Source organism: Lutra lutra, chromosome 8 (assembly GCF_902655055.1).
Source record: "Lutra lutra chromosome 8, mLutLut1.2, whole genome shotgun sequence".
In the NCBI taxonomy this organism is placed as follows: Eukaryota; Metazoa; Chordata; class Mammalia; order Carnivora; family Mustelidae; genus Lutra; species Lutra lutra.
The window spans coordinates 83,497,339-83,509,362 of record NC_062285.1 but is presented as its reverse complement, the minus strand read 5'-3'; the positions used below and the strand labels follow the sequence as shown (position 1 = coordinate 83,509,362).

Here is a 12,024-nt window from a genome sequence, read left to right as displayed (position 1 = left end):
ACCAATTTTTGCACTATCTTTTGCTGAATTTGCAATGCCCATTGCTTATATGATCCCACCTTATCAAATAACACCCTTTATTCTACTGTTTAAAAAGTATCATGTGACTTTTTTAAAATCTCAGAAATTTGACATAGAATTACATGTGTGATTATTGCTCAAGAAAAAGGTTAGGAAATCTGGTCACAATAAATCCATTCATTTGATCTTATTAGTAGTTTAGCAAATGATGAAGTGGAACGATATGATGATGATATACTACTTGAGAGTGCATTGCAATAATAAAATAGTTTCATTTATTTATTATTTCATTTTTATTTTATTTCAACTCATCCTCATATCAATGCCATAAAGTTGTTATTTTAATGTTAATTATATTTTTAAAATCTGATGCTTAGAATGCTTGTGTACAGAGGGTTAATAAGTGGCAAAACAGAGATTTGAACTCAGGCCTCTTCCTCAATATATGTGAAACTTCACAGCAGAAAGTGATTACATGCATTCCTTAACTGCATGGAAAGGAACAGCACAGACTACCTTGAATATGCCAATGTTCTTCTGTAAAATTGGAACAATAATAATTAATTATAGGGTGCTATAATGATTAAGTAAGATAAAATAAGAAAAGGTGCCTGACAGCCTCCTCCTCAATATTTACATGAAACTTCATTACAGAGAGTGATACATGGAAAGGAGCAGCACAAGCTACCTTTAATATGCCAGTCTTGAAATTTCAAAAAGATTGATTTAGAAAGTGGACAATTGTATTAGTATATATAAATCATCATCATTGTTTCAAATAGATGACAATGGAAAAAAATCAGTAATTTCTTAATGTTGGATTTTGTATGTCTTATTTTAATTAGCACTTGTTTTTGTAATTAGAGAGCAATAATGAATATAGAAATTTAAATACCTTATTTATATTACATAGTGACAGTGATGATTCAGGAGTAGTGGAATCATCCTACCAAAAGATTTTCCAGATAAGCATCTATTAAAAGCTAAAATCCCAAAGCAAAGAAGAAATCAAAATTTAAACAATATAATTAATAAATATAAAAAGTTTTATGTCATGAAATTAATAACTGTTTATTACATTTTTCTTAATGGGAAAATATCTACTCATATCTTCCAATTATAGAAGAAAATGAAATAACTACATAGTCTCTAAAGCTGTTTTTATATGTACATATTAATATCCATGTTCTTCTCAAATGATAACAAGGTAAAAAATTTGAAGTGATCACATTTATTCTGGTCATATTTTTTATTCTGTGTCAGAGTGGGAAAATTATACATAGTCTTGAAAACCCTATCATCAGTATGTTGTGAATAAAAGTCTTTTGATGAACTCAAAAACTTAAGAATTTTATGATACTGAGAAGAGCTTTCCAATAGCTAAAGTTAAGTCAGGATAACAAGGTAGTGAGAGTTAACCTTCAACTAGCAACTAGTTTCTCTTAGATGATCACATTTGGGAGACATTATAAGTGTCTAGAGCTGATGATAAAACACAAAGAATTGAGGGTCATGCAAATATGATTTGAACTCAGTAAGTTTTTAGCTGAACATCCTTAGGAAAAGTAATTCATATGTCTGAGTTTCAGCTTTTCTCATTGCATGCATGCATAAAAAATTAATAGATACACAGATAGATAACAAAATTTGCAGGGTTTCTATGAGCATTACAAATAATGTTAATAAAGGTCCAGATGATAGTGCTTCTTGCATGAGTCATATTAATTACTGGAGGTAGTGGGGACGCTGCTGGTGGTAGTTTTTGAGACTCCTCCCCATGTAGCCAACATGAAGGTTTTAATTTGCACAAGTACCACTTAGGTCCTCATTTTCTCACAATCACTGATTATAGCAAGCTTCATGACAGATATGAGCCTTTGCCAGAAGAGAAGACAATATGCATGAATGTGAACACATGACTTTCTGTCTGTTAGGATCACTTGGTTGTGCTTCAATTTTATGTCCAGCTCTCAGTGAATCAGTACGCTGAATCAGTACGAACAACAGATCAAAGAATGAGGGAAATCTAATTTTAGGATAAAGCACTTTAATGCTATTAAAATATTACTAGATACAAAAAGTTTTATCTTTAAAACATTCATTTTTCTGAAACTCCCTAAAAGAACAAAAATAACAATTTTCTCAGAAATATCAAGCCTTCAGTATAGCTGAAGCCAAAATAATCCTTTAAAGAGAAATTGAGTATTTCCTAGGAAAGCTATGAACAATTATAATTCTCAAAAAAAGCTCATATTCACATTTCACATCTCTTATATACATATGAGCACTAAATTATTGTGATTATTGACACATAAAAATAGAGTTGACAATCACAAGTTTTATTTCATGTATGTCAATGGCAAAAAATAGTTTAATACCCCTTAATAAGCAGATTCTTATTTTGAGCACACTTTAAAAGTTCACTTATTCTATATCACCTTCATTCAAACGTTTTGTTCTTCTCTTTCTCCAACCTAACCATGAACCCACCTCTGTTAAGAATGTTGATACAAAGAGTAAGTACATATTTCAGAATTTGCGTAGTAACCAACTGCAGTTAACAATGCCAAAGTATCTCAGTGTGTCTACCCACCACAAACTAAGATTAAAGAAATACTGAGAAAAGTGAATCTTCTGCCAACAAACTCAAATTTGAGAAACTTTCCTTTCTCTTGGCTGAATTTTTTGGTCAACTTGCAAGAGACTATTTCCTGCCATACAGAGAAGTAATTAGGTATTTATTAAATGGAAGTTTTGGCAAGATGATGAATTATATCACAAGTGCAGTTATACTCTTGTTAATGCTCTCAGCATTGGAAACAATTTTCCATCCTTCAAAATTATATTCCAGAATCTCACATAATATATTTCCATTACATGTTCACACAATAAATGAAACAAAGTGAAAAATATGGTCTTACACATTGTGCTGTAGGTGGATGTCATGGTGATTTTAAAATACAAGTTTATATTTCTGAATAAATTGAATCCTAGTTAAGTCAGGCTAACATCTTTAATAGTCTCACCCACATGGATGGGGTGAAGATCTTATGTATTGTTATTAAGCCTAGTGGTTGAAACCATGCTCCAGTGAAATACTGTACCTAAAAGTAATGCTTCTGGAAAGATTCACGTGAAGAACGCTTTTAAGTTGAAAAGCCATATATACATATTAAATTACATTTTAAACATGACAGAAGTGTTTTCTCTCTAAAGGAATATTGTAGCAAGTTCTTTGTTACAATAAAACAATTATTCCTTTGAGAAATCCGGCTTTCATATATTAAAAACAAACTTGTGAACCAAAATTTCAAAAAATTTAGCATTAATTAAAGTGGATCATATTAGAAAATGTGTTTGCTTTTGGACTGAAACCTTATTTTTAGAGAATCTGTGAATCACCTTATATAGTTTTCATGATAATCAATTTATCATCAGCAAATCCTAAACCACTGAAATAATTCTAGGCCTCCAACAAATATAAATGCAAGTAAACAAACAAGCAAATAAATAAATAAAACCATACTAATGGATGTGAACTAAAATGACAACAAAAAATAAAATTTCAGATAGTATTTTTTTTTAAGTTTATGATATGGTCACAAGAGTTTTACTGTCAGTTTTTTAAAATCCCCTAAAAATAAATAAAGAAATGAAACTATATCACGAGTCTGTATAATTTTACCCCCTTCCATCCAGCCCTCTTTTCACTGCAGCCCAAAGCTTGCAACTGAATAACTGCTAATAAGAAGAACTGGACACACTAAGCAGATAATTAAAATGCACTTTTAAAAAAAATCATTCACTGCTGTGGAAGGGGAACTGAGGTTAGTCAATATATATAGAACTGTTCTAACAATACTAAATAGGCATAACTTACTTTAAATTTTTTCAGTCAAAAAAATCCAGATTGTTTATTAAAACATTCAGAAGGCTTTTCTTTCATCTTACAATTTAGCTTCCTTCTATTTATTATCAGTTTGATTGTTTTGTGAATTTGTTTTCTTAAATAACAATTTTATCTTCACATTTATTTTTCTTTCCAGAATTTTCATGAAAATTCAGAGACTTCAGCAAAAGGTAAAATATACATGTACCCACATTAAAAAAAAAGAAAAAAACAAGTTATAGAACCCAAGATAATTCATTTTCAATTTTTCATCCAAATATCAGGGTAACACACAAATATTTTTTGAAGTGAAAATGCTTTGCTAAAACTCTTTTTACTGATGGAAGTGATTATTCTGCAAGTGAATAAAAATCCACTCTCTAAACTTATAGCCTGACATTTTTGAGAAATGGGAAAAGTCAAGAGATCTATAAAAATGAAAGGAATACTGAAAATATTCTTAAAACCATTCCAAGAAACTATGAAATTTTATTTAGCTAATTATATTTTAATGTAAGAGAGTCAGAAAAGTAGCAGATGTCTTTCTTCAAAGTCACTAATTTCAGATTTAAAGTCAAACTCTATTTGAAAGACCAATCTAGCATAATTGTAGGAGGATTTGGTTCTGGAATAATTAGAGTTGACAGAGGCTCTGAGCCTATAAAACTGCAAGCCACAGGAGGATTTTGCCTCTACAGAAAATAGTGGGTGAGTGATAGTGTGGTGTAGAGCAAGGGACCCAGCTTTTGGAATCTGGTTAATTTCAACTCTGCCATTTTTTGGCTGTCATCTTAGAAAATTAATTCTTTGATCCTAAGCTTCCCTGATATGCACAAAAGACATGCTAGTATTTAATGTGCAGGATGTGGTCAGAGTTGTTCCTGTTTGCAAAAGCAAACGGTATTTGGCATATTAACACTCTGAGTAGCTTCAAGGAAACTCACTCACAGATGTTCAACTCACACTCCAGGTGTAGAGTTCAAGTGAAGTGCAAAAGATAACCTCAACCTGCCCTCCAAGCCTTAGTCATTTTTAGGAGAAAGTTATGGGCAGTGGTGGTATCTTCTCAACTCTAATTTCTACCACTCAAAGGGAGACACAATAACATGTGAAGAACTCCCCCACTTCATATCACAGAATTAAATGGGATGGCAGAGGACATGGAAAACAAACAAACAAACAAACAAACAAATAGTGTAAAAATCCCTATTCCAGACATTCATTAAACTCCAGAACATCATAAAGGGAAGGAAAAGATAGACACCCGGTAACAATATCACTAACAGAGCCCAAGTGATAAATAATCAGTCAAGCTGGAGGTATGCTTATATGGAATTGTACCTCTCTTCATTTCTTTTAGGAATGCTGGAATAAAAATCCCTTCAGCCCATACTCTTCACACAAAACTGAGTAGGAATGTTCCCAAGGGTTTATATTCATGCTAAATCATAACAGATTCTAATTAATATATTTTAATCAAATATATATAGTCACTGTTTCTAAATTTTATGATACCATAACCCTTTCCCCAGAGTAAAATCAGGTGTGACAAACATTATAACTCCATATTTTACCACCAAGCCCAGTATATTGAGTCTCTAGCACATTTCACATAGTTCTGGTAGTAAAGCATAATGCAAAAGCACATATCACTATACTACCTCAAAAAAGCAAATTATAACCAAGAACTGTATTTCTGCACAAGAAGTCAAGAACAAGAGTTTGAATAATTATCCAAATAATTAAGATATCCCAAAATATATGCTGGGGCTTAAATAAATAAGATCTCTGACCCAACCTTATGATTTATTTTAGATGTGTATTCATTTGCACAAGATTGGAAATTATTAACTAGAAGTTTGCACTTCCTACTTCAGAGTACCAAAAGCACAACGTGGGAACTGGGAAATATGTTTCTATAAATTTATAATTCCCTGCCTCTGTTGTTCAGGAGAATCCCAGTTGGTAGGCCTCTAGAGTTGGATGAGTTCTCTTTTTAAAAACTATTTTTATGCTACTTTACTCTTGTTTTTTTAATAGTTACTGCTGATTTCTCAGAGAATTTTAATTAGAGCTCTTTCATGATGCTCATCCTCTCCGACTGTTTTGACAAAGGACACCACTTAAAGTAAAATTTGGCCATCTTATAAATTTTGTACAAATTTATGAATAACTAAGTGAATAATAGCATGTGTTGAACAACAACAACAAAAATGTTTAATTGTGGACAGACCTACTGAGGGGCAGGATGTGGGAAGAAGCTTCATGCTGAAAAGTCCTGTTTTTTGAGTAGCCAAACTGCTATTGGAACAGAGCAGACTAACAGAGGAAAAAGCTGGCTCTTTGTATTATTTTCTTTGGAAAACAACTAGAAACTACAAGCAATTTATGCTTCAAGAACAACTTGATGGGGCACCTGGGTGGCTCAGTCTTAAATGCCTGCCTAGCTGAGGTAATGATCCTGGATCAGGCCCCTCATTAGGCTCCCTGTTCAGCGGGAAGCCTGCTTCTCCCTCTCTCACTCCCCCTGCTTGTGTTCCCTCTTTCACTGTGTCTCTCTCTGTTAAACACATAAAATCTAAAAACAAACAACAAACAACAAAAAAAGAAACAACTTGATGAGGAAGTGCATGTGTTTGAAAAAACAGTACTACTGCCTGACTTGGCTTGGCACGCATCAAATCATACCAAATCACAGACGTTTTTAAGAAGGGAATTTCTAAAGATCTGCTTACTCATTATCTCAATGACTCCTCCCTCAGCTGCCTGCAGGTTCCGTCACAGTGTTCCTCTCCCAGTAATTGCGGGTGCCCCAAGCAGACCCGGAAGTGCACCATGCCACCGCCACTGTGGGCGGGGCCGTGTGCCGCAGGGGTGTCTGGGACCATGTCTGGGATGTATGAGGACAACGTCCTGATCAAACACATGGAAGCAGAACCTGGAGTTTGGAGAAGAACTGGGCTCCCAGGCTGGACCACTACAAAGGCAAGACCGTGCAGCCCATCTTCCTCATCAGGTACTCCCAGTACCACATGGATGCCTCCTCGCAAGAGGGTTTCACTACCGACTCCCCTAGGTGGCACAAGGTCCGACTTGCAAGCTTGGCGTTGAGGCCTAGTAAAAATCGAGCGTTCCTCCAAGACCGAGGCAACAGAAACCACGACATCATCTGCAAACACGTCTCAGGGGCCTGCAAAGTTAGCACAGACTTGCGGAGGGAAGGCGCCCCCATCTAGCCTAAGGAGTCCAAGTCTCAGTGGAAGCCAGAGACTGAGGGTATTAGGAAGACAGAGCCCGAATGGAGGTGTCTTCCCAAACCATCCACCCGGCAGACGCCAGGCGGCAGAACAGTTCTTCTGCCATGCAGTGTCGCAACCTGGTGTGTCTGGCGCCACGCTTCCTCCACGGGGCTGGCTCCGCCTCATCCGGGACAGCCGCCGCATTATCCGCTCGGTGGTCCCACCCACTGGCCACGTAACGCTCAGGACCCTCGGGGAGACAGGGTTCAGGCCTCCTGACAAGATCTTCTGCTCCGGAGGGGTGCCTCGAGGCTCCGCTCTCCTCCTCCCTGTGCCCAGCTCAGTGGGTGCCACTATGGGTCCTCTCCTCAGGCTAAGCTGTGGTTCTATGGCATTTCTCCAGGACGAAGTGGCAAAAAAGCAGAAATATCTAAAATGTGGCATTTCAGCATGTTCTTCTGGCCCAGGATGGGAAAGGATGGCTTTCAGATCAGATCAGCCTGATTTCTTTCTCAGGGTTTTCTGCTTTACACGTGTCTACCAGAATGAACCTGTAGGATTTAAGGCCCGTTTCCAGGACTGGACGAAGCCTGACAGAGGCTGTGTGAGGACGACAGACACAGACAGATGCACACCGAGGGGTCTTTGACCGTGACCACAGCTAGCTGTGCCAACCCTCCGGAGAGTCCTTCAGCAAAGGCCGTCAGGAATGAGGGACTACGAGGAGGGCACCAGAGCTTCCATTAACAGCTAATTTCACTTCGTACCATCTTTTCATTTCCTAAACCCTTTAATCGCTTAAATATTTGTCAAAGATATTCCTGATCTGGTTTAAAAAATAATGTTTGAGCTTTTATATTTGAGTTTACTCATTTAACTTTTGAAACACTACTACAGTGGAATATTAAAAGCAGTCACGGGGCGCCTGGGTGGCTCAATGCGTTAAGCCTCCAGCTCCGGTCATGATCCCAGGGTCCTGGAATGGAACCCCGCATTGGGCTCTCTGCTCAGCAGGGAGCCTGCTTCCCATTCCCCCTCTGCCTGCCTTTCTGCCTACTTGTGATTTCTCTGTTAAAAAAAAAATTAAAAAAAAAAAAGCCAATCACAAGTCATGAGCATATTAATGTATGTGCATATTAATGCATACAAAATGTCAGTAATGAGAATTATTCACTGGCCCCATTAAGAGGTCCGACACTGAGGTCCTCCCATGGGATAAGGTTCGACATCCTCATAAGCTTCTTCATCGTAATGCGTCATCTTTCCTGATTTTGATTTCTAAGTTCATAACCGGTGCTATCTGGTCCATTGCTTCAGTCTTTTCTTCCGTACTCTGTTTTTTCAGGAAAGAGAGTTTATTGGGAAAACAAAAGCCAGGAAAATTTACCTTAAATTCAGTGGTTAGTCTCTTCATGTGGTTTAGGATAAATTGGTATGCCTTTATCTAGTACATACTTGGAACTATTGCCCCTTGTCCTTAGTCATTTTTTTTTTCATTTTTCTTCCTTTGTGACAAGTCACTTTTATGAATAATCCATAAACCTCTTAAATAACTAATAGTAAAAGTTAAGTAAAGCTTTGATTTTGAAGAGATTTAGTAAGCATCTTAAATCTTTCATTTCAGGCTTATTTCAGATCCCAGCCAGGTAGTATTACTGTTCTCTTTTCACAGCAGTGCAATGTATATGATTAGTGTGTTCAGTTAATGGTTAACATCATAGCACAGTCAAATGTATTATGATTAATTTTTAGATGGGATTTGTTTGAAGTACTTAAAAGTCATGTAGAAAACCTGCTCGTTGTCTGAAAATTAATTCTAAAGAAATCATAAACTAGAACAAAAAATATTGCAAATTATAGAATGCCAAATTAATAATCCAAAACTGATTTATGATTAAAGTCCATGCTTCCAAGATTTCTGGAACTGAAGATATGAAAGCTTATTGATTATCTACACTACTATCAGCTAATTCAGGCTGCATATAGAGGCACAGATGGCTAATTGGCTTCAGTTGGTGGATGGTCATTTTAATTAAATTTTATTTAAAATTTATCATAAGAAATTTCAAAGCTATAATTGGTGGCTTATAGTAAGTATGGTCCTTCAAAGATGACCTGATTTCTATCTTTTTTTTCCCCCCCTTAGGCTTGATAGAGAAAGTGACAAGTGAACTATCCAGGTCAATCTACCAGCTTATCAATGCCTATTGCTACAGCTTTTATGCAGATTTCCAGCCTCTAAATGTACCTGATGAGATCTCCTATGTAAATCCTGGGCTCCATTCCCACCTTAGCTTCACAGTGTATGCAGTTCACAACATTCCAGAGATTTGGGTGCACAGGTAAGTGGTGGTGAGTTTTTCATAAAAAGGTGACGTTTTACTTGGTTTCTAATTAGAGTTTAATTTGTTCTTATTTGCAGGAGCAAATATTCCATAAAAATTTTGAAATTTAACCAGTATAGATTTATCTTAAAACCATTTTTAAGAACTTCATTCCCAAATGCACATTCCATTTCCCTCAGTCTTTTACCATTCTTCATATTAAAAACTGCTGCATATTGCCAGTATATCATTAGGGAAACAGAGACTGCTCAATCTATTTAGTGATTGTCCTAATTTTTTTTAACATTTGAGTTTAAATGACTAATGCTAATTAATAGAACTGAGAGAGAGAGAGATCGCACACACACAGGGAGTAGTCACTCTGATATCTACGAAGTTATGAGTGGTAGGTATTTTGTGAAATTAGTACCTTGATAAAGGGAGAATTAGCCAAGAATTATTTGAGTTACAATGGAAATTAACCACAAGTATGCATGGAGGAGCATTCCTAGATTTTAGGTTGGCTCTATTATATAGTATTTTTTAAATAACATCATTAGACTAATATTATAACCACTATTTTAAATTCCTTATAGATTAAATCTATAAGAAAATGTGGATTAAGTCAATTCCAAGTTAATAAAGGAATAGTAATTTATAAATTTTATAAATTTATAAATGGATTTACTGTACCCACTGTATTTTACACCTCAAAGAAAAGCTGAAACCATTTCAGTAAAGAAGAGAAAAAGTTGCTATATGTATTTTTGCAAGTAACTGACCTGTACACATAGTTATAAAGTTAATTGGAAAGAAAAATTTATCTTTGTATGTAAAAAATATTATCTACCAATGTACACATACGCGTATTTCTTTAAATCCATGGCATGAGGGGTCCCTGGGTGGTTCAGTTGGTCAAGTGTCTGCCTTCTACTCAGGTCATGGTCTCAGGGTCCTGGGATTCAGCCCTGTGTCCGGCTGTCACTCAGTAAGGGGTCTGCTTGCCCCTCTCTGCTCCCACCCCCCTGTTCGTGCACGTGTGAGCCCTCTCTCTCTGTCAAATAAATAAATAAAATCTTTAAAAATCAATCAGTCACTTAATCTATGAGATGAGTATGTAAAAACACTATTTACCTACCTACACATATACATATTTCTTTAACCCATAGGATGATCTTTTATGCCTTTATTTTGTGAAAATGTAAAGACCTGATGTATAATATCAAAAACTGCTATTCTGATGGTTCCTTACAATATTTAATCATTAGTAAATACTTACTAATTTTAATTAACATGGAAAAGCTGTGTAGCCAGATAAATATGGATAAAACTATATGTGCAAGCCTGTATGTATATATGGTTTGGCAGTGTTGTTAATTTTTTTCCATTTTTTTCTATCCTCTGCTTCACTTATTTCTGCTATAATATTTATGATTTTCTTCCTTCTTTTAACTTTGGACTTAGTTTGTTTCTTTTTTTCTAGTTCCTTCAGTATATAGTTAGGTTGTTTATTTTTTATACTTCTTATAATAGAGGAATTGACAGCTATCAACTTCTTTCTTAGTACTGCTTTTGCTGCATCTCAAGTTTTGTTATGGTGTGTGTTCATTTTCATTTGAATCAATATATTTTCCAATTTCCCATTTAATTTCTTGTTTGACCCAGTGATTGTTCAAAAGTGTTCATTTCTGGGGCACCTGGGTGGCTCAGTGGTTAAAGCCTCTGCCTTTGGCTCAGGTCATGATCTCAGGGTCCTGGGATCAAGCCCCACATCGGGCTCTCTGCTCAGCGGGGAGCCTGCTTCCTCCTCTCTCTCTCTGCCTGCCTCTCTGCCTACTTGTAATCTCTGTCAAATAAATACATAAAATCTTTAAAAAAAAGTGTTCATTTCTATAAATTTGTTAATTTTCCTGTTTTCTTTCTGCTATTGATTTCTAGTTTTATCCTATTGAGGTCAGAAAATACATATGGTTTGATTTTAGTCTTTTCAGATTTGTTAAGACTTGTTTTGTGACCTAACACATGATCTATGCTAGAGAATGTTCCATGTGTTATAGAGAAGAATGTGTATTCTCCTGCTATTGGATGGGATGTTCTGTATTTATCTGTTAGGTTCAGTCTTGTTGTTGTATTCATTATTAAAAGTGGGCTATTGGGGCGCCTGGGTGGCTCAGTGGGTTAAAGCCTCTGCCTTCGGCTCAGGTCATGATCCCAGGGTTCTGGGATCGAGCCCCACATTGGTCTCTCTGCTCTGCAGGGAGCCTGCTTCCTCCTCTCTCTCTCTCTGCCTGCCTCTCTGCCTACTTGTGATCTCTGTCTGTCAAATAAATAAATAAAATCTTTAAAAAAAAAAAAAAGTGGGCTATTGAAATCTACTACTGTGTTGCTATTTCTTCCTTCAGTTCTGTCAATGTTTGCTCCAATTTGGGGTTCCATATGTATTTACAATTGTATCCTCTTGACAAATTCACCCTTATTATCAATATATAATATCCATCTTTATCTCTTGTGATTTTTTTTGACTTAAGGTCTGTCATGTCTTAAGTATGTA

General features: G+C 35.9%; 1 protein-coding gene across 1 annotated transcript in view; it reads left to right on the top strand.

Moving 5' to 3' along the window:
• Window positions 1-12,024, top strand: part of PIK3C2G (phosphatidylinositol-4-phosphate 3-kinase catalytic subunit type 2 gamma) — a 353,953-nt gene that overhangs the window by 86,757 nt on the left and 255,172 nt on the right. Inside the window, exons 10-11 of the mRNA XM_047741193.1 lie at window positions 4,068-4,101; window positions 9,296-9,491. Of these exons, the coding sequence (XP_047597149.1) occupies window positions 4,068-4,101; window positions 9,296-9,491 (230 nt within the window). The remainder of the gene's footprint in view (window positions 1-4,067; window positions 4,102-9,295; window positions 9,492-12,024) is intronic.